The following is a 22396-nucleotide window of genomic DNA, read 5'->3' as shown; positions in this document are numbered from 1 at the left end:
ATGCAGAGAGCCGGAGGCGGGGGTGCCCCCGGGGGCAGCGGCGGGGGCAGCGGCGGGGGCCCGGGCACTGCCTTCTCCATTGACTCCCTGATCGGGCCACCGCCGCCTCGCTCCGGCCACTTGCTCTACACCGGCTATCCCATGTTCATGCCCTACCGGCCGCTGGTGCTGCCGCAGGCGCTGGCCCCTGCGCCGCTGCCTGCCGGCCTCCCGCCTCTCGCCCCACTAGCCTCCTTTGCCGGCCGTCTTACCAACACGTTCTGCGCGGGACTGGGCCAGGCCGTGCCCTCGATGGTGGCGCTGACCACCGCGCTGCCCAGCTTCGCGGAGCCGCCCGACGCCTTCTACGGGCCCCAGGAGCTCGCCGCCGCCGCCGCCGCTGCCGCCGCCGCCACTGCCGCCCGAAACAACCCCGAGCCGGGTGGCCGACGCCCCGAGGGTGGGCTGGAAGCCGAGGAGCTGATGCCCGCCCGGGAGAAAGTGGCAGAGCCCCCACCGCCCCCGCCTCCGCACTTCTCAGAGACTTTCCCAAGTCTGCCGGGTAAGTGCTGGGGCCGACCAGGGCGCCGGGCGGGAGGCTCGTTCACTTGGAAATCCCAGACAGCAGCCGGCTCAGAATCTCAGCACCTGCCTGGAGCCCTGGAATCCCAGACCCCCAGATGCTGGGTTCTGCAGAACCACCTCCAGTTCTGTTCCAAACACGGCACCTCTAGAGCCCAGAACCGCTGCCCTGCTCTGTCTTCCAGAGTGCCTGAAGCCTCACCAAAGACTTCCCAGTACTCCCTTCCAAATTAGTGCCTTTTCTCCCAGCACTCTACTCCTCACGCCTTGGCTCCCATGTCTCTTTTTAAGAATCCCTTCGTTTTTCTTCTCTGCAGAGGATAGAGAAGCTGCAACTGTGGGATTCCTGGGGACACTCGCAAGACCCCAGGGTGAGGGTACATTGGGACAGCTGTCAGTTCAGTAAGGGGAAGGCGATTCTGGCTTCTCTGTTGACCCCAAATGGGCTCTGTGATTGCAGGGGCAAAGGGAGAGTCTTAAAGCAGTGGCGACCACTTTGGTGACCCGGTTCAGCCTTAGTAGTAGAGGTCACCTCTGAATTGGCAGATTTAGAGATAAGCCTTGAAGAACTGAGTAAGGGGCCTAGCACCTGCTTGACCAGTACTGACTGGGAGGTCAAGAGAGAGGCTAAAGGCTGGGCTGGGTTGGGTGTGGCACAAATGCCTGGAGTCAAGAATCTAGCTAAGATTCTGGAACCAGTGAGCTTCAGCTAAGAGATAATTCAGGAACCCTGGATCCTCCATGGGAAGATGCCCTCTCAACGGAGGCAGGGCGTGTTAAGCTGAACCGGGTTTAGAATGAAACTACTCTGAGCCCTCCTGACCTCCCTGGTCAATCCTTAACCCCTAGAAGCCAGTACAGCTTTCCCCTATCCAGGGGCAAATCCAGGTGTGAGGAGATCCAAAGCTTATATGATTTAGTAGACTCTATTTAAGAAAAGAGGGGCTGCATGCAGGTGTGGGGTTCCTGAAGCTTGAACTTCTTTAGCCTGAGGATGGATCCGCCTATGCTTAACCATTCATCACATCAGCTTGGCGGGAGAAAGTGACCTCAGGAGGCCTGGAGGCTGACTCTAGCAGAGGCAAGAAGGAGATCCAAGAGTCCTTTTGTCCTTTGCCAGGAGAAGACAATTCCCGGTGATAGGTTTCTAGGCTCTTCCTTGAAATGGTCCAGAGGTCTCGTCATCCTTCCAGACTCCAAGCGCTGCTACAGGGCTTGTCTTCCTCTTCTTTTCCCCTTGACCCCTGGGCATTTTGGCTTTGGGGATCCAGTTGTTGTTTTTGTACCTGGTTGGGCCGGGGGAGGGGGGGCGGTGTCCAGTGGCTGAAGTCTGAGCAGCATCTTCTAAGGAGGATCAGAAGGAAATGATAGAGCAGCTCTTGGATGGTGGGAGGAAATGTCCACAAAATTAAAGGGCCCAGAGGGGAGGGGAAAAGTAGCTGGCAGGACGCCATTCGGAAGAAGAATGAATCAGGAGGATGTTCAGAATAGGATAGTCCTAAGGTAGAAAAGAGCAAGGCGGGCCATCAGAGGGATGGCTTTGGGGGCAGTAGGAGCTGGAAGAATAAGCAGATACCTGAGGAAGAGGTGAGCTGAGGGGGAGGAGAAAGGGAGGCAGCCCGGGGAAGGGGAACTGAGGGAGGCATCTGCCTAAGCCCTGGGAAGACTCGTCCTACCCTTTCAGGTCCCCTCGGTTATTTTCACCCATTTATGGAATGGAGGCTCTTTTCTGAAGCAGATAGAATATTTGCTGTAGAAGCAGACAGTGAGTGAGGAAATGAGAGGAGTAAGCAGAGGAAAAGAACTGAAAAGAAATATTGAGGAAAGAGGAATAGAGGAAAGGAAGGACCAACAAATGTGCTGTGTCCCCAGATTATCCAAAGAGAAAAGAGACAGAAGAGGTCTGTCTGTTGGAAGAGATAGTTACAAGGGATTTCTAGCCTGGGCTGTAAGAATAGTGAACAGAGTCTCTGGACCAGAAGTGTAGTGTGTGTGTGTGTGTGTGTGTGTGTGTGTGTGTGTGTGTGTGTGTGAAAGAGTTCTGTTTTGAGAGGTTTGGGAGCGAACTAAATAAATGTTCTAGTAGGAAATGGGGAAAAGTGTCAACACTAGGAGTAATTTTTTAAAAAGGTTTTTCAATATTGGGAGTGATGGTAAACTGGAATTTATACGTAGAGAATGATCAAGGAGAGATCATCATCTGAGGAAAATGTTGGAAGCAATAAAAAGACACTTGTTCTTTGAGTAAAGACAATTTTTTTGGGGGGGGGTGCCTGGGTGGCTCAGTCGGTTGAGTGTCCGACTTCGGCCCAGGTCATGATCTCATGGTTCGTGGGTTCGAGCCCCATGTCAGGCTCTGTGCTGACAGCTCGGGGCCTGGAGCCTGTTTTGGATTCTGTGTCTCCCTCTCTCTGCCCCTCCCCAGCTCTTGCTCACACTCTGTCTCTGTCAAAAATAAATAAACTTAAAAAAAATTTTTTTTAATAAAAAAGACTTTTTTTTTTTTTTGGCTAAGAATGATGAGAAGGAGACCCTACAGAGGAAGAATTCTGAGAGGTGCTAGAGTGAAGGTAATCAGTCATATTGGGAAGGGGTATACAAAAAGGGTTTATAGTAGGGCTTGTGGGGCAGAGCAGTAAGGAGAGATTTCAGAGGATAGAGACTGAGATCTTTATCTGTGACTGCCACCTCCTATCACTCACCAGGCCACTCACATCCCCCTGGCCAGCCCTCATTTTTCTCCTTAAGTAGTTGAGAAAAGAAAAGGAGATTCCAGAAATGTTAAACGTAGAATCAGTGTGGGGAGTGATGACACATGGCCCTTGCTGAAAATGGGAAAACGGGTATTTGGGGAATTGTATTAGAATATTTAGTATGAAATAAGAGAGTTTTTGCCTGAATAATGGGATTGAAACCTCAACATTAGAAGAGTTTTGGAGGAAGAATGCTGTCATTAAAATGACAGAGGAGGAATTCCTCTCCCAGTGTGAATGGGTAACATTGCTCTGAAATTAATTTCCATTTGTTTAGCATTTTACAGTTACTAGCCCTGTTAAGTGAAATTATAGTGAAGGTAGGCCAGTTTGGAGAATGATGAGTGAAGTTCTTTTTCTTGGGAATTACTATTTTTCTTTTTTTTTTTAATTTTGCTTCAAGAGAGACACCACCTTACTACAATTGATGATGAAGAAAACAGAACTTTATTACGATTTGCGTGCAGGGGTAGAAGCTCTATTAGCAGGCAAAAAAAAAAAAAACCACAGTGTTCAGAAATAATGGGTAGAAAAGGTATTGAGAATGGTAGATTAAAAATAATTCTGGGTTTAGAGTGTGGGCAACGGTGAGGATAATTGGGGAAGGTATCTTGGTGGAAGTGCTAAAAGAGGAGAGAATTTGGATTCCTGGAGAAGATTTAAAAGTATGAATCAACAGAAGAGCCCAGAATAGCAAGCCATTTATATAATTAAAAAATCATTAGCCATATTAAAAAGGTAGAAATAAACAGATGAAATTAATTGTAATAACATATTTCATCAAACCCAATATGTCTGATACTACTTCAGCATTAATCGATATAAAAATATTTAATGAGATATTTTATATCCTCTTTCCATATTGCCTTCCGTCTCCAGTGTGTATGTTATACTCCCAGCACATCTCAGTTCCATCAGCCGTGTTTCAAGTGGTCAGTAGCCTCATGTGGGCAGTGGTGACTTTTACTCAACATAACTGATCTAAAAGTCGTGAGAACAGAGTCATGTGAAAGTGATGGGGGCAAGGAGCTTTGAATTGGGGTGGATAGTGAAGTCTTCTCTGTGTTAGGAATAATGCAGAAAAGAGAGTAGCAAACTCTAAGTAAGTAAACCGTAAAAGGAGAAAAGGGAGTGGGTTGGGCAGCGGTGATCCTGTTGTATGTGAAGGTGCATGTGAGCTCTGACCGAGAGTAGGTCCCAGCTGACTTGCAGACGTGGTGCAAATACGCGTCACAGAAACGATGGGTGAAGGTGATGCTGTGTGCCGGGGGAATGATGGAAAGAGCTGTCCGTTGGTAGAAATACAGAAGAAAACTTTAAATTGGGGGTGCTTACAGCAATGATTCCGGGAGAAAGGAATTGGATTGCTTGAAAACAAAGACTTAAGTGAGGGATGGCAGAGAGTCCATATATAATCGTTGGATGGATGATAAACATATAGTGAGAGATTCACATGGAAGATAATGCCAGTATGGAGCATGGTGAAGAGAAGAAAACATTTGAGAAGAAAACACTGAGATGATACAGGAAAAAGAATATGCTGGGACCAACTGGGAGATGACAGTGTAGTGAACGTTATTTTTAAAAACTAAATTAAAAATTTGCTGATTTCTGAATAGAGATTGGCAATAATGACAGAAACCATGCAAGGAGACTAGGGAAACTTTCTAGGAGCATGATATTTGAGGGCTGATTGCTATGCGCTAAGCACCCAATTGTAGCTAGAGAACATTTTAGGTGACCAATTTTTGAATAGGTGCCCATTATGACTGTCAAGATGTATTTACTCATGAGAGAAAAACAGGAAATGATAAGGTGAAATGGAATCAGAGACTTCTGTTACAATTAGGAGGGAAATTTTTCTTGGAAGCAATGGAGATGCATGTTTTCCTAGAAATGTTGAGCACACAGAGTGTTTGCTCCGCTGACATTTATAGAAAGGCAAGTGTTGCATTAACTTAATGTGATCGAAGGGTCATTTATTTAGGAGTCATGACACATGCACTCAGGTCTCAGCTTCGTCACTTATTAGTTGTGCAGCTTTGGCAAGTTGCTGCCTTCAATTCAGGGAACATTTATTGTGTGTTTATTATGGGCTTAGTATATTCAAGACACTATGGGAGAGTCAAGTCTTATAACTTCTCTAAGCTTGAGTTTCCTCATCTGAAACATAAAAGTTTTGATTTAGATTATTTAAAAAAATTTTTTTTTAATCATTTATTTCTGAGACAGACAGAGCATGAGTGGGGGAGGGGCAGAGAGAGGGGAGACACGGAATCGGAAGCAGGCTCCAGGCTCCGAGCTGCCAGCACAGAGCCTGACGCAGGGCTCGAACTCACGGACCGTGAGACCATGACCTGAGCCGAAGTCGGACGCTCAACCGACTGAGCCACACAGGCGCCCCCAGATTAGTTTTAATGTCTCTGTCAATTCCATAGAATAAAAGCTTGTTTTTCTAGCTTCAGTGCGTTTCATGGGCCCCTTGTAAAGGGATCCGTTAATTATTAGTAGGGGAAAAATTACATCTTTATTTTTACTTTATTCCTAACTAAAAGTTGGCATTTTCTTTAATTACGAGTGTAGGCCAGAAACGATAGTAGTTTCAGCAGTAACTGAGATTTTTGTCATCAATAGAAATTACAGATGCTTTCTTGTAAGTTTATATAGTCTTTGGAGGCATCTTGTTCAAAGAATTAACAAGCGTATATGATTATAACACAAATGCATTTTTAAATATCTGAAAACTGCATTTTTATATAGTTAGCTTCTCATGTAATCCTATGTGTTTTATGTTATACACCTAAAAAACATTATTCTGAGAAGGGATTCACAGGTTGTATCAGACTGCCAAGGAGTTCATGGCACAAACAGTGTTAAGAACCCCTAGTTGAGGGACAGAGATCTTAGAAATGACAAGAGGAAAATTGTATCCGGAGGATTAGAATGGGATATTGAGGTGCCTTATACCATTGTGCAAGTAACACTTGGGAGGGTTGGAATAGAGAAGGGGGATCTCTGCAGTGGCGTATGTAAATATGGAGATATATATTTAGATGATTAGGAGGGTAATTCTTATACTCAGAATGATGGGCATAAATAGTCTATACTGGGAATAATGGGAGCAAGGAAGTAATTGGAATAATGAAGGGGAAATATTTTAATTGGAAAGGAGGAACATGACATGATGAACGAAGTGCTTTGCATTGAGAGTAATGTCACGATGGGAAGCTATAGGCAAGAATTTTGCCTTGAAAGTAATGGGGAAAGAAGGAGCTTTGCCTCAACCGAAGCTGGGAATTGGGAAATGGAAACGAGCATGATGGAGCAGATGTGCAACAAGAGAAACTTAAGTAGGACTGATGGCAGGGAAAGGGGTTGGTGGGAGAGGATTTTTATCTAGAGGGAATAGGAAAATGCCCCATGCTGGGGTAGGAGAGAAGAAACCCCGAACCAATGGAAAGGATGGCACTGTCTATGCAGGTGGTGGTGCTCATGGCTACAGTGGTAGCGATGATGAGGCAAGAGGTCTGGATGTGGGAGTGATGGAGAAAAGGCTTGGGTTTTTCGTTGGCAATACGGTCATGCTGGGAGCAAGTTGTCAGCTTAGAAACACTGATGTGTTAATTGGGAGGAAGAGTGTGGGGAGAAGAGATGCTTGAATTTGGTGTGATGGAACAGCGGACTTACACAAGTTGAACTGAGTTGTGGTAGGAAGAGACAACACAGTACTACAACTAGTTGTGAAGCAATGTCTTCATTCCCTCCCCATTGTGGAAGGGAAAGGAATAACCTTCAAGTGATGACATGAAAAATCTGTATTAGAAGCAAGGGGGCTGCAGGGACTCAGAGAGACTAGGGTTATGAGGAGGAAAGAGCACTGTGTGAAAAATGAGCATGGGAGAAGCAGAAAAAAATGCTTCTGAACTGGGGGTGAAGGGAGATGGATTTCTTGACCGGATTACGGAGGAGATGGAATTACAATGGAAGCAATGGAGAAAATGGAAGTCTGTATTGGGAGCAATGGGAAGAGAAGTATAGTGCAGAAGTATACTAGAAGGAGGGAGGAAGACGAAATTATCCTGAGAGTGAAGGTAAGAAGCACTTTGTGCTGGAATTGGTGACAGCCCTTCTACACGTTATGCGTAGATACTAGAAACGTGTGACTGAGGGATCCTGGCCAACTCACACCGTCTATGTCTTAACTTCCTCATCAGTACCATTAGGGGTTTGACTTAGATGATCTCCAAGGTCACTTCCAGCTCTACAATCGTTTTATCTGTAAGGATACGTTTATTAATTAATTGTTTCCTTTGGGGGAAAAAAGGCATCCTGAGCAAAGGGGTTGGGGGAAATTCTGTACTTCTCAGTGCTGAATTGTCGTGGCCGCTGAAAAGGAGGCAGGCTGGGATATGTACATCTTGAGGCGAAATCGGGGCTGGGCTTGAGGATAGTGGAGGTCTTGTCCTCTGGGATTGGGGAGGTGTTATCAGAGCTATGGCTGTGTACAGTTGTCAGAGAAACGTCTGATGAAGGTGAGTGATCTTATCAAGGCCAAAAAAATTTGGGATGGGAGCCCCTGGGTGGCTTAGTCGGTTAAGCGTCTGAGTCTTGATTTCGGCTCAGACCACGATCTCACGATTGTGAGACCAAGCATCTGGCTCTGTGCTGGGTTTGGAGCCCGCTTAAGATTCTCTCTCTTCCTCTGTCCCTTCCCCGTTCTTGTTCTCATTCTCTCGCGCTCTCTCTCCCCCTTCCTCCTTCCCTCTCTAAATAAGTTAATAAATACACAACAACAAAAAAAAACTTTAAAAAATTGGGGATCAGTTGTGCCTGAGTTTACCTGGTGAGGAAGGAAGGAGTGCCCGTGAGGGAGTGAGAAAAAGAGAAGCCGTGTTGTGGAGCCCCTTCCTGGCCTTCTCTGTTACGTCTTCAGCTGGTACAGTGTTTGTGCTAGGGTGCCACGGCAATCCAGTGTTCACAAAGAGATGTGGTGCTGCACAGCGGAACGAGCAGGGGCTTTGGATACAGATCTCGGTGCTACCCTTTCTTCGCGAGACAGATATTAACAGCAGCATACTCAGTCACAGTTTCCTCACCAGCAAAATGGGGCAACGATACTTAACCTCACAGAGTTAAGGATTAGATGAGAAGATGTTGTTCAGCATCCTCAAGTAATAGGTGTGCAAGAAATTCCTGGTGTCGTCCGTGTACTGGAAACGGATGGGGAGCCTACCTGGGAATTAAGTTGTGGAAGACTTCTTTACTAGAATCGTATAGGATAGGTGACACCCTTTGTGCTGATAGGGAGAAATAAGTCTGGAAGTAATGCTAGAAATAGCACTGTATCCTGAGAAGTGAATGCTGGGAGAGAACCAATGTATGCAGCGGATGAGGGTAGATGTCCCATTTTTTCCTTTGGCTCTTTCCCCCTCCTTTGATGTCTCTGTCTCACATTTCGGCATTCTCTGTAGAAGCCAAGACTACCCAACACCTTCCTTCCGTGTCCCACCGGAGCCTGTTCTTTTCTTTACATTGTGTGTATATTAAAAAACACCTCTCCTCCTTTCCTCACCCGAATTCCTGTTCCCTCATATGTCTGATCTCGCCTTGACGTTAAGAGCAAAGCTATTGGATTAAAGTAATTCACACTCAGATGGATTAAGGAGATTTTTTAAAGTCCACATGAATTTCAAACTGGTGGAATATTAGGTGGCGTTATTATGAATAATTTCAGGTAATGCGGAAACACTGTTTTGGATGGGATTGCTGTGGAGTGAGGCGAGAGGCTTACTTTCCCCGGAGTCATGAGATTCTTGTCACTTGCAGTTACAGCACGGGGTGCGGTCAGAGCTCTTTGGGTTGCAGGTGACAGTAGCTCAACTCTAAGCTAAAATGGGCATTTATGGATTCACGTGGTTCTAAGTATAGGAGTTGAGTGGATCCGAAAATGCAAACAGTATCTGTTAGATCTTTTTTTTCCTTTCACTTGGCTGAAGGAAAGAGGCTTTGCCACATTCCGTCTTTAAGAGAGGTGAGAAAGGGCACAAGCATAAGCAGCTCTGAATTTTTACAGTCCGAGCTTGAGACCCCAGTGGATTCTAACACAAAATTCTAGAGTGACCAATTCACTGGAGTCCAGTCTCCTGGCAGATGGGAGAGATGGGATGTTAGGATTGGTCAGATCCAGGCCACGTGCTGCATGGCCGTGAAGGCGGGGAAATGCGACGGACAGGTCACCGTACTGGGTAGTTGATGAAAAGCGGTGCCCAAAGGGAGGGAGGGACGGGTGCTGAGCAGACAAAAATAAATCCCAAACAGATGTCTACCTCAACCCAAAAGAAAGAATCTACCTTAACTCCCTTCCAGTATTAGGGAGGAAAGCCTTCTCCCTGGCTCACTAAGTACTCCTAAGAGTGAGGGAAGAGACAGGGAGAGCGGAGCGCTGAAGAGAGCTCTGTAATGAACGAGGTGGAGAGATGGGCACGGTAGAAAAATGTCTATTCCTCAGTGAGGCTGAGTCCTGTACAAGAAAGAGCTGTACTTGAGGGATGATGGAGATATTTGTAAACTAGAAGCTAGAAAAAGAAATGGATAGTAAAACAAAACTGTTTCCATAATTTGGTGATACTATTTTTTAAATGAAAAAATACAGGGGTGCCTGGGTGGCTTAGTTGGTTAAGCGTCTGACTTCGGCTCAGGTCATGATCTTACAGCTCGTGGGTTCAAGCCCCGCCCCACATCGGGCTCTGTGCTGACAGCTCGGAGCCTGGAGCCTGCTTTGGATTCTGTGTCTCCCTCTCTCTCCACCCCTCCCCTGCTCGTGCTCCGTCTCTCTGTCTCTCTCTCAAAAGTAAACAAACATTTAAAAAATTTTTTAATGAAAGAATACATTTCTAAATAAAAGGAATGCCGACTGGTAAGATTACATCATACAAACAATAAGGACAGAAAAAATTGATCTGGTAGGAATTTTGTCTTGGGGAATGATGGGAGAAATAGCCTATTAAGGACAAAGGTGAAATTTGGTAAGTGAGGCCTCTCTTATGACAAGTGTAAGAGCCTTCTCTGAGCATGGTAAGGGAAGATATTAATGATGAGGCTGGAGCTCTGCAGTGATAAGTGAAGGGGATGAGATCTAACTAAAACCAGGTTTGGTGGGAAGGTTATCTGATGAGGCGTCTGGGCATTTACTTCAAGTGCGAAGGGAAAAGAAGATATTTTGCTGGAAAGGATAGAAGGAGCATTGGTTGGAGATTTAGGAGACCAAGGTTCTAGACATTAATCTATCTCTAGCTGCGTGACTTAGGAAAATCATTTAATCTTTCTGAAACTCCGTGTTTTCACCTGAAATAAGGTTGCCAAGCCCTCCATTAGTGCTACTAATAGGTCTACTCTATTTCAGCGAGTTGCTTAAAGGTAAACAGTAAGCGTGGAGATGTTTTGGAACATCAACGTTTACAAGGGTGCCCTTGGCAATGACAGTGTTGGTATGCCATGAGAGGAACTCTGAGCTTGGAGTGGTGGGGAAATTGCCCTGAGCTCATCATGAAGGTGGGAGGGGTCCTGGACGACAGTGGTGTAGAGAAGACTCTCAAGTCAATTTGGAGTAAGGAGTGCTGAAGGGTCATGGGAGAGTGGAGAGACAGAAAGTAAAAATGAATTTTCCTTATTGCACCAAAAGTTATAGGAAGGGGTGGTGGCATGAAAGGGGATGAGTGAAAAATAAATTGAAAGTGAGCTAATTGCCGTAAATGACGAGAGAAAGTACTGTCTCCACAAAGAACAGAGAAATAATTCCGTGCTGGACATCATGATGAAGAGTTGGAAACGAGAATGGTGGCAAACATACCTCTTTTTTTGAGGGGTGACCTGAGTTTCTTTCTACCTTTTGACCTCACGCAAAATTGTTTCTGTATTCAGGGAGCTGAGTAGTTGACTCGGGAGGAGACTTACTACCCTGACAGTAGTTCGGGGTGTGTGAGGGTAGTTGTTTTGGAAGTAGAGGGAAGTCAGAACTGAGTATCATGAGAGAGAGACTTCTCTTCAGTGAATAATAAAGGCTGTTGATTTTATAGAAGGTGAAACAGAACAGGATGGATGAGGGACAGCACAGGGGCTCTGTGAGTTCCCATAGCTGGGGTCTAAAGTGGTTTTCCACTCCTTGGGTGGTTGTCTGCACCACAGCCCAGGCCCAGCCCACCCTTCTTGGTGACCACAGCTCTAGATGGTGCAAGTCTGGTGCTATTTATTTTTTCTCCTGGAGAGTATCTACCGGGGATTCTTTGGCCCTTGATTTCTTCCCCAGCCTGACCAGACGCGCTCATAAGATGGGCTTTTCTGTACCTCTGGTGCCCTCTTGGAAGGAAGGCCCCACACAGATGTGTCCCTGGAGCCTGAATACTGCTCTCTGGAGTGGGAAGTATACTCTCGGCATGGACTTGACAAGTAATTGTGGCATAAACCTTCTGATTTCTGGTTCTTAGGATAATCACATCCACCGTGAGAATTCGTAAGAACTCTAGATATTTCCTCGTAACTGATCTGCCCCACACTCATAGGATAGACACCGCACTTCTTTCTGATCCTAGGCTTACACGTAAGGAGTAAGCTGAAAACTCAGCATCCTCTTATGTCACCAATAACATCACTTTCATACGCAAAGAACAGAACCTTTCTGTTTGACCTAGCTATGTACATAGTCAGATTGTTTCCAATTAAAACTTTTTTCTTCTGCTGAAATTATTCTCATCAGAATCATTATTTCCCATGTAAAATTTTCAATGAGGTCTTATCTTATGGATCAAGTTTTTTGTTCATATCAACCGGTTATAGCGTCTGCAATTAGTAATTTACTTTTATGGACATTATATCTACCAAGCCCAATTATTCTAAATCAAATTTTGCAATTAGAAATTTTATTAAAAAGATTTGCTTCTGTCAGTTTTTAGTCAATAACACGTTTTTCTACGTGCAGTTTGTTTTATCTTGTTTGATTATGTTTACCATTAATATTCATTACAAATCAAATAAAATAAAATAGATTGCATTTATTTTGTAGCTCATCCATTAGAAAAGAGTAAGCTGTTTCAGGATTACTATATTGTTTTGTTTTTGAGAGAGTGTGCACGTGCACACAAGGTGGGGAGGGGCAGAGAGCAAGCAAGAGAACCTTAAGCAGGCCCCATGCTCACGTGCAGTGTGGAGCCCCAGTCCCACAGCTACGAAATCATGACCTGAGCAGAACTCACGAAGTGGATGCCACCTCGGTGCCACAGGATTGGTACATTGTTAAGGGTTGGTCTCCCTTTTTGCCTCACCCAATTCTTTTGAATGTGTCTCCTTCACTTTGGGCAGTGATTCTTAAAGTGCTCTGTCTTAGTGGAGCAAAGAACATGTGGCAGGGTGAAAATGTTTTGTTTTGCTCCAGATGCAGCAATGTTTGGGGGGAGAAAGGCAGGGGTGTGATTTTTTAAGCGTTTTGCTCTTTTCCCCCCTATTTTCTACCCCTTCTTTCGACTTTCCAGCCCTTTGACTTTCTCCGATTCATCATTTCATTCTCCTGCCACTACGTCTACCCCACTTCTCTCTTGTCCCAGTCCTCTTTCTGCCTTCTTTGGCCTTACCTTTTCTTTCTCACTTCTCAGTGTTATTCACTGCCCTGCACCTTCTCCTTTGAGGGGCAAGCTGTATTTCCCCCTCCCGTGGCTTTCTCCTATTGCCCCGCCCCCAGCTGCCTCCAAGAGTTCCTTATCAGAGCCCTCGATGTCATGATTATAAAGGCTCAGAGAGAAACTCTGGCCCCTGTCACTCGGCATCCCACCGGGATCGAGTAACCAAGAGAGGTTGTGAACCTGTGCCCCATGTATGGCTTTAAAAGCAGCCCTGAGGGAGGCCTGCTTATGTGGGCTTGGTTTTATGGAATCTGTCTGAAGACAGAGGGATAGATGATATGATCTCAGGGGGCCCTGCCAGATCAAGGAAGCTGGGAGCCTCGTCTCAATCACCATCAGTTTAGATTTATGGGACGCCCCCTGGGTGCTCGGAGCTGTGCTAAATGATTTCACCCTTCAGGCCCTGAAATCCAGTTTCTGCCTTTTTAGCAGCTGTTTAAAATATTGTAGTGTTGGGCTGCGTTTTTACAAGCTTTTATTCTTTTTGTTATTTACTACAAACCATGTTTTAAAAATTGCAAGTTCAAGGATTTAGTAATGATGTATGTTCACTTCATCTTCATGTATTTGGTAATGATGTATATAGTAATGAGGGGTTTCCCCTCCTTTCTTTTAGCATAAGACCCTATAGATTCCCACTGCATATGGCTTTCTCTCCAGCCAATGTGAGATCAGAGGGCATACTGAAAAGTGGATAGAATCATACTCATGGAAAGGATGTCTTCTGGGCACTGGATGGGGTGGAGTTGTGGGGAATATTTTAGGAGAGGGTTGGGAAAGGAAGAACAGAGATAGAAGTGGGAGAGAGAAGGGCGCCTGGGTGGCTCAGTCGGTTAAGCGTCCAACTTCGGCTCAGGTCATGATCTCGTGGTTCATGAGTTCGAACCCCGTGTCGGGCTCTGTGCTGACAGCTCAGAGCCTGGAGCCTTCTTCAGATTCTGTATCTCCTTCTGTCTCTCTGCCTCTCCCCTCCTCAAGCTCTGTCTCTCTCAAAAAGAAATATTAGGGGCGCCTGGGTGGCGCAGTCGGTTAAGTGTCCGACTTCAGCCAGGTCATGATCTCGCGGTCCGTGAGTTCGAGCCCCGCGTCAGGCTCTGGGCTGATGGCTCAGAGCCTGGAGCCTGTTTCCGATTCTGTGTCTCCCTCTCTCTCTGCCCCTCCCCCGTTCATGCTCTGTCTCTCTCTGTCCCAAAAATAAATAAACGTTGAAAAAAAAAATTTTAAAAAGAAATATTAAACAATAAATAAATAAATAGAAGTGGGAGAGAGGGAGGAAGGGAGAAAGTGCTGGGAATAGGTTTTTATTTAGTCAACAAATATTTATTAGGTGCCTACTCTGTGCAGTTGATTTCCTAGATGCTGAAGATACAGCAGTGAAAAAAATGTATTAAAAATCCCTACCTTCATGAAGCTTATATTCTAATAGGAAAAGACAGTCAATAAAATAAACGAATAAAATTGGTGACATGTACTATAGCAACAAATAAAGCAGAAAAGGGAGATAGGAATACTGGGAGTTGTTTGTTTGTTTAGGGAGTTGTCATTTTTAAAAGATGATCAGGGAACATCTCCTTGGTAAAGCAAGGACCTGAAGGAGGCAGGAAATGAGCCAGCGCAAAAATCTAGATGAAGGGCCTAGTATTCCGAACAGAAGAATAAGCTGGCGGAGGGGGAGGGCAGGGCAGGCAGAAGCAGGGAAGCCAGTTTGGAGAAAAGGTCGATGAACTGGGCAAGACATGATGCTGACTTGGATTAGTGGTCGCAGAGGAGGTGGTGAGAAGGGCAGGCTCTGGGATCGGGCATGGGTTGTGAGAGAGAGGAGTGAAGAATTGATCTGAACCACAAGGAGGACGGAACTACCATTAACCAAGCCGGGAAATACATGGGTGCAGATGGCGAAGAGCTGGTTTGGGGGAGAGGTCAGGAGTTCAGTTTGGGACATGTTAAGTTTGAGGTGCGTGGAAACGGAAAGGGGTGTGAGGAGGAACCGTTGGCGACGCGAAGGAGGAAGCCAAGGATGTGACTGTTGCAGAAAACAAAACGTACTTGGCCAGGAAGGAGGGACGGGAGAAAGTGTGGACCGAGAGGGGAGGATGTGAGGAGGGATATCGAGACACCACGTGGAGCGGGTGCTGAGAAGCTCAGACCAGCAGCCAAAGAGAATAGAGCATCCTTGCTAATGAAAAGCAACAAACAGGAGGAACATGGGAAGGCTGGGTGAGCCTAAACTAGGGTATGCCACACGGGTTTTGAAGTCAGATAGAATGAAGCACGAAAGGAAGAAAAGGCAGGGCCTGGGGATAAAAATGCCCTTGAGATGCGCAGCAGCTGACTGTGACGGTGGTGGGTAATCTGGAGGTGGGCTGACAATTCTGGCCTCTAAGGAGAGTGTAAACATGGTTCTCAAGGAAAAGAAACAAGCGTAGATTGATTGCGTCAGGCAAGGGAAAGGACGACCCTGGGGATGGGGAAGGGGAAAGTTACTGGGCTGGTCCTTGAGACGCTGAGAAGTTCCTTCTGGAGCACAGGCAGGTGGGGAGGTGTGCTGGAAGGTGTTCTAGCCCCGTAGGCACCTGCACACACGTTTCCCCTTTAAAGCATTTCACCGCTCCCTGAAGTTATTTTACTTCGGGCCGTATTTTCCACCTCAGATCTTCTGCGTGTCCGTGTGATGTGTGGTGGTTATAGATAGATGCACTCCGGCACTTACAGAATCCTGCCCTCTTCACACATCAACCGGATGGTAAAAAGCTGACTGTTCAGTTTACTCTTGTTCTCTTTCCTATTGGTTGGCTTTCTTTTGAGTTTTTGTTTCACTGCTTATTGGCCCTTTGGGCAGCAAACAAGGCAGTTTTACAACTCAACTACTGAAAATATTTGTAATGCGTTCTTTGCAGTTCTGACAAAACAGTGGGCAGGAGTAAAACCAATGATTAAGTATTAGAATTACACACGGATTTGAAATGCTTCATATGGCTGATTACAAATAATCAGTAATCTACTAAATGAGCCAAAATTTATTTTACCATTTTCCTATCTGTATTTTCCCTTGTTGCACTTCTCTTTCTTCGTCTCCTCCCATATTCCCTCCAGTTCCACCAGCTGATGTCAAGCTCAGGGGCCTCAGGATTCTGAACTTGAGCAGAAAGCAGGTGTTTATGCTGCTCAAGCATCCTTGGTTGGGAAAGAGGGAAGGTGGGAAAGAGAAGATATCATTTTATAATTAAGGAGTAGGGGAAGGATGAAAAGGGGACTAAGAGGGCTAAGCGATTGGAAGAAAAATCTGGCCACAGATAAGGTGGCCCTGGGAGGGCTCCCCGTTCTGGGCTGGACGATCTGGTCAAGAATTAGAAGTAGGGGTAAGGAAACCTCTTTGGGGTAAGGAAATCCTTTGATAATATTTCTTGGGCCCAGATTTGGGGATCGGTGGGGATGGGAAATCAGATGACCCTTAGGTTTCCATCTGGAAATGAGATTCTAAGATTCTAGATCTGGGGAAGAGGGAAGGTGGGGAGACAGTTTAGCACTGGGGCGGGTGAGGATTCCTAGGAGAGTAACAAAGGCCGCAGTGTGATGTCCCCCCTCTATCCTGCAGAAGCGCATCCTTCTACACGGCTTCCTCCTGCCCATAGTAACGGAAAGGCTCCTGGGCCGGGCCCCACACTGCTTCATTCTAGGGCCTGAGGCTGTGCAGTCTGGATCTGGAGGGGTGGTGAAGGAGTGGAAAGTGCTTGGTCTGGGTTTGGAGAAAGCTGGGAAGGTAGTGGGTAGGGAGAAAGAGGTGGGGGGGCGGGTGGTAAAGCTGGGTCACAGTCCTGGGAATGACATTCCTTTGATATGCACTTACTGCCTCCCCCCACTTTGCTGTAGTGAAATCTGTGCTGGTTAATAGCTCTCTTTCCATCTCTTTGTCTTCCCTGAACCTCTTCCCCACCCCATGTCCTGGATGTGCCGTCCTTGTCTCCCCTCCTCCCCATCTCCTCCCTTCCACGTCTCGTGCCCTCCTGCCGTCATCCTGTCCGTGCCCGGCCCTGGTTCCACGTGCCTCCTCCAACCTGTCTGCCTTTTCCTTGCCTGCTCCTTCCCCATCCGTTGGTTTTCGCTCCCCACAGCAGAGGGGAAGGTGTACAGCTCAGATGAGGAGAAGCTGGAGGCACCAGCAGGAGACCCGGCAGGCAGCGAACAGGAGGAAGAGGGCTCAGGCGGTGACAGCGAGGACGACGGTTTCCTGGACAGTTCTGCAGGGGGCCCAGGGGCTCTCCTGGGACCTAAACCGAAGCTAAAGGGAAGCCTGGGGACTGGAGCTGAGGAGGGGGCACCAGTGGCAGCTGGAGTCACAGCTCCTGGGGGCAAAAGCCGACGGCGCCGCACGGCATTTACCAGTGAGCAGCTTTTGGAATTGGAGAAGGAGTTCCACTGCAAGAAATACCTGAGCTTGACAGAGCGTTCCCAGATCGCCCACGCCCTCAAGCTCAGTGAGGTGCAGGTCAAGATCTGGTTTCAGAATCGGCGGGCCAAGTGGAAGCGCATCAAAGCTGGCAACGTGAGCAGCCGTTCCGGGGAGCCCGTGAGAAACCCCAAGATTGTTGTCCCCATACCTGTGCATGTCAACAGGTTTGCTGTACGGAGCCAGCACCAACAAATGGAACAGGGCGCCCGGCCCTGAAGGGGCTCCCAAGGATCCTGGAGGGCAGCCGATCTGTCCCCGAGTCTGCTCTGAGACTGGGTTAGGGTTCTGCGGACCAGCGGGGCCGCTGCTACGATGCTGCCCTGGGAGAGGGCTCCGTCGGCAACTAACTTAGCGCTAGGTACGCTCTCCTGGCAACCTGAGACCTGGGCCCCTGGCCCTGAGCCTATTCCAGGGATCCTCAGACCGGGGGCTTCAGAGATAACGGGGCTTGAGTCCTCATCACTGCGGAGCTGTTGCGGGGCGGGGGGGAGACGGACTCCTGGGGAGGGGGTGGGTTCTCACCCTCCAAGGGCCTGAAAGCTTCCCACTAATGCCCTGGGATTACTGCTCACAGGGGTGGAAAGAATCCAGGGTGATGCCTAGCCAAGCTGATCACAGCTCCTTATTTATTTTCTGTAAAGTTTGTATATATGGAGCTATCTGCCTCTGTCTGTCTGCACCCCTGAGAGAGACTGGGGAAGTTCGATGTTCCGTCATCATTAGCCAGAGTTCAGTTCCCTCTTACTGCCTTGTGGGCGCGGTCTGGCCTGTCTGTAGCGCAAGGGCATGCAAAGAAACAGAATGAAACTGTCACCAGCCTCCTTAGAAAACCTCCGGCTCGCACCATCTCCCCCCATGTAAACTACCTTCACTTCTGTCCTTCCCCGTCCCGGTACCTCCCACAGTCCGCACCTAGGCCTCACGTTCCCAGCACAACACTTCTTTTCTCTTTACCCATTAAACAGGCAAGCTTCTTCATCTCTGCTTTCTTCTCTTTGGAAGAGCTGGCAGACTTGAGAACAGAAGATCCACTCCCTTTTGCGTGACGAGGGGAAATGAGTACTTGACCCTAGTTTATTTAGCTGGCGTACGGCCAGGCCCCAACTAGGTAGACGCTGGCAGTCCCGTCAGTGACTAGGCAGGGCGGTTTGGGGGGTGCACCGGTATCATCCGCGAGCTCATTACTTCTTCCCGGCAGAGGACGCAGCAGCTTCGTCCATCTCTGCCGCGCTTTGGTATTTCAGATGTGAGGGCCCGGAGCACGACTCCTTTCTGGTTCTCTGTTCGTACTGCGTTAACTGGTGTCTCTTCCTCCCCATCGCGTGTTTTACCAAGGTTGGGGTACCAAATCCTCTTCTGTTATGAAACGACATTGGTTGAGAGGGCCCCCCCCCCCCGCAAAACGGATGAGGCAGGAAGGAATGATGGTTCTGGACGTGTGTACTATAGGAGAAGCTACAGAGATCGGACCTGGGAGCTTGGGGGTTGGGATTCTAAGAGCTAGTTAGGGGGACCAAGTAAACGTGAGGATAAGAGACTTCAGGGGCACTTGCAAGAAACCGGGTATCCTGTGAGCGAAAGAAGACAAACTAAAGCTATTTGCCATTTCCCCCACCTTCACAGAAGGGCTACTATCCTGTACCAACTGTGGAGCGGGGCTGCACAGACACGCCTGCACAGACATTGGGGAAAGAGGATTATTACAGAAACCAGCTGAAGTTGGGATCATGGTAAGCGGGGCTTCTTGGGAAGAAACCTGACCTGCACTGATCTGGGAGGACAGCTAGGGGAGAGAACAGAGCCGCCGAGAAGAAAAATGGGCAGAGCGAGGAGTGAGGCTAGGACACTCAGAAGATTAAGGTCAGGGAGGGAAATACAAGCTCAAATGCCTGGCCGGCCCCCTCACCTTCCTTGGAAAACTGCTGCTGCTCCTGATTCCTAGGATGGCAGGCCAACCAGTATTTACTCAAACATCTGCTGAGCGCCTCGTATGATGAAGACAGGCTTTCCTTGGCAGTTCCTCTCTCCTAGCTGGTTTTGGCAACCAAACAGCAAGCCGGGGCTGTGACCGGTTATTCGCAACAGGGTCGCGGTTCCCCAGCTCGGATGCAGGGGTCCAGGCTGCTATTTGGCTAAAATCCAGCAAGGCTTGAAAATTAGGTTAAAAAAAGTAGTGCGGACCAGCCCCATTCCCGATCTAGATTGAGGCTGTCTCTGCCCACGAAGGGAACCTATGAGATTAGATGCTTTTTTTTTTTTTTAATTTTTTTTTCAACGTTTATTTATTTTTGGGACAGAGAGAGACAGAGCATGAACGGGGGAGGGGCAGAGAGAGAGGGAGACACAGAATCGGAAACAGGCTCCAGGCTCCGAGCCATCAGCCCAGAGCCCGACGCGGGGCTCGAACTCACGGACCGCGAGATCGTGACCTGGTTGAAGTCGGACGCTTAACCGACTGCGCCACCCAGGCGCCCCAAGATTAGATGCTTTTTAGGGGCCAGGCCAGGCAGTGGTTGAGGATCACAGGCGCTATTGTCACTTTGGCGGTCGGGAATTCATGTCCACAGGTCTAGGGCTAGAGCAGACGTTCTCTGGTGCTGTGCCTGAGGGAAGGAGGCTGGGGGGAAACCGAGGCCCTGATTTGCCACTTTTTTCTGGATTTACTATGAAGCCTCCTAAACTATACTGGACAGTACTCAGCCAGTTAAGCAGCTTGTTTTCCTTAGGGAAAATAAGAAAGTTAATTATTGCTAGTATGTTTCTGAGCCCAGGAGCCCCTTCTTATACATACCAAAGGCCCTATTTCTGTTCTACCCTGATCTTTGCCTAAGGCTCTTATCAGCCTTGCAAAAGGGCTGCGGACCAAGAAAATACAATCTGGTTTCTTCTCTGAACAGCATTTACTTAGCATTTGCTTAGTTATCTACCTGCACTTAGGTGGGTTCCCATCAGAGTGCCAATCCCCCCCCCCCACCCAGTGTACACTCATCAAGTATTGGAGAAAGACGGGGCCACCAGCAAAGCGGTTGTAGGGATGGGAAAACGGGCTCCTTGGAGAGCAGGGACCTTAACTTTGCAAGTTCTCATCCTTCAAGAATAGGTATAGAGGGGTTTCCCTCAGGTCTTTCTAGGATGAGGGATAGAGGGAGAAACAGGAGCTCGGGATTCTGCCCCCAGCTTGGCAGGATGTTGGTGGGAATCCAGGTGGTGGTTCTGCCATCAGTGACCTACCTCCTCGCCTCTCCTCAAAAGCAAAGCCGAGGTCTGAGTCCCGGCGGCAGTGCTGCCCTAGTAAAGTCCAGCCACTTGCCCTTGTGGCTTCCTCAGAACTCTTCTGCGCCTTGAGCGTCTCCCCGTAGGTCTGGCTGTGTGAGCTACTTCCCAGACTCTTAGGAAGGAGGACGACGCTTCTGTCCTCCTTCTGGGTGCACTTTGGCCAGCACCAGGTGTGGCATGAGGTTACTGGAGACCAGCCGGAAAACCTTTCCGAGGGTAGGGGTGGGGCATGTGAGGAGGGGAAGCAGCAGAAAGCCTCCAGTAGGAAGCACAAAGCTCCGTACCTCCTTTCGGGGTTCGAAGCCAGTGTTACCCACAAACTCAACTACGCTGCTGGCAGGAAAGGGCCAAAGGAAACGCATGTAGTGGCCTGAGCAGAGACCTCAGGGCCTCAGGCCAACTGAGAGAGGAGGAAGTCCCAGAGTACAGACCGAAGATAGCACCAAGAAGTAGGGCTGAAGGACCTTTCTGGAAGGGCAGAGACATAAAAGGGGAAAACAAAGCCACACACAGTCTGGTTTACTGGCTCATCACACACACCAGATATGTACACAAACATAAATACTCCAATGTACAAATTTACACGGACTCACAGATCACCCCCTCGTCTCTTTCATCCAGCACCCCCCAACCTGTGCCCTATCCGTCCAGGCTCCGTTTTAGGATGAAGGCTTGCAGGGGGCTGGCAGGAGAAGGTAGGAATCTGGAGGAGGGAGAGGTCCTGCTCCCCTCTCCTCACAGGTACCTCCAAAGGGTCCTGTCCCTTTTCAGTGGCACCGTGGGGTAGAGGGCTAAAATACCTCCACTCCCCCTCTGCTGCAGCTCAAATCCCAGATGTCTCCTCTGGTCCCTCTGTCTTTCTCATTTGGCTCTTCTTCTGTTTGACTCTTCCTCATTTCCTCTCCTCCTTCCTTTCTCTGTCTTGGCTCCCCCCAGTGCGTGTAGGGAGGAGGGGCCCCAGGCCATGGAGTCCTTCTGGCCCCTGTGCCCTCTTCCTGGGCCTTATAGAAGGCTAGGACTTCGGTGCAGCTCAGCAGAGGTGTTGGCGCCATTGGCAGGCTCTCTGTTGGGGGTAGGTGCTAAGCCACAGCCCTCCCCAGGGCAGCCATGCTGGATCAAGATGTCCGCGCACTCCTGGCTACCGGCCCGACGGGCGTAGGCCAGTGGAGTCAGGCCCCGGGCGTCCCGGCTCCTCACGTCCACCCCATACTGCAGAAGGAAGCACATTTTCACAGTTGGCACGACATGGCAAGGAAGGTGTGGGTTCTTGGGGGCAGAACGGAGATCAGGTAGGTCAGAGGAACCTTCGAGGGTGGCCCTGGCAAGGCAAGGAGGGAGCCCACAACTCACCCAGATGAGCAGCTGTGTGAAGACGACGTTGGCCATGGCGCTGGAGAGATGGAGAGCCGTCCGCCCATCCCCGTCGCCGTAGGTCTCGTTCACCTCCTCCTTGGACCCGTGGGCCAGAAGCATCACCAGCAGCCGCAGGTCGTCCTCCACCACGGCCCGGAGCAGCTGCTGTCCCAGCGGCACGTCCGAGCTCGGCAGCGGGGCCAGGAAGAGCTTCTGTTCGTACTTGGCCCGTATCCAGCGCTCCTTCTCCTCTCTGCAACCACAGGTCCATCGAGGCATGAGCCAACGGGCGGGGGCTGGGGAGGGTGGTCAGGAAATGGCAGGAGCACCCC

The 22396-nt window shown here is 48.5% G+C and overlaps 2 protein-coding genes across 2 annotated transcripts in view; one reads left to right on the top strand and one right to left on the bottom strand.

Moving 5' to 3' along the window:
- On the top strand, positions 1–19331 carry GBX1 (gastrulation brain homeobox 1). The gene is made up of 3 exons (XM_047097371.1): positions 1–541; positions 17098–17793; positions 19059–19331. The coding sequence occupies exons 1-2, from the start codon at positions 1–3 to the stop codon at positions 17649–17651; spliced, it is 1095 nt and encodes a 364-aa protein (XP_046953327.1). The 3' UTR covers positions 17652–17793; positions 19059–19331.
- A 1882-nt stretch (positions 19332–21213) lies between these two features.
- AGAP3 (ArfGAP with GTPase domain, ankyrin repeat and PH domain 3) overlaps positions 21214–22396 on the bottom strand; it is a 53858-nt gene continuing 52675 nt past the window's right edge. The window contains 2 exon segments of the mRNA XM_047096459.1: positions 21214–21920; positions 22062–22317. Coding sequence (XP_046952415.1) covers positions 21714–21920; positions 22062–22317 — 463 coding nt within the window. The 3' untranslated portion in view covers positions 21214–21713.

Source organism: Lynx rufus, unplaced genomic scaffold (assembly GCF_022079265.1).
Source record: "Lynx rufus isolate CCGP_SWC_20201006 ecotype Redwood Valley unplaced genomic scaffold, mLynRuf1.p SCAF_4, whole genome shotgun sequence".
Taxonomy (NCBI): Eukaryota; Metazoa; Chordata; class Mammalia; order Carnivora; family Felidae; genus Lynx; species Lynx rufus.
This window is presented reverse-complemented; position numbering and strand designations above follow the sequence as displayed.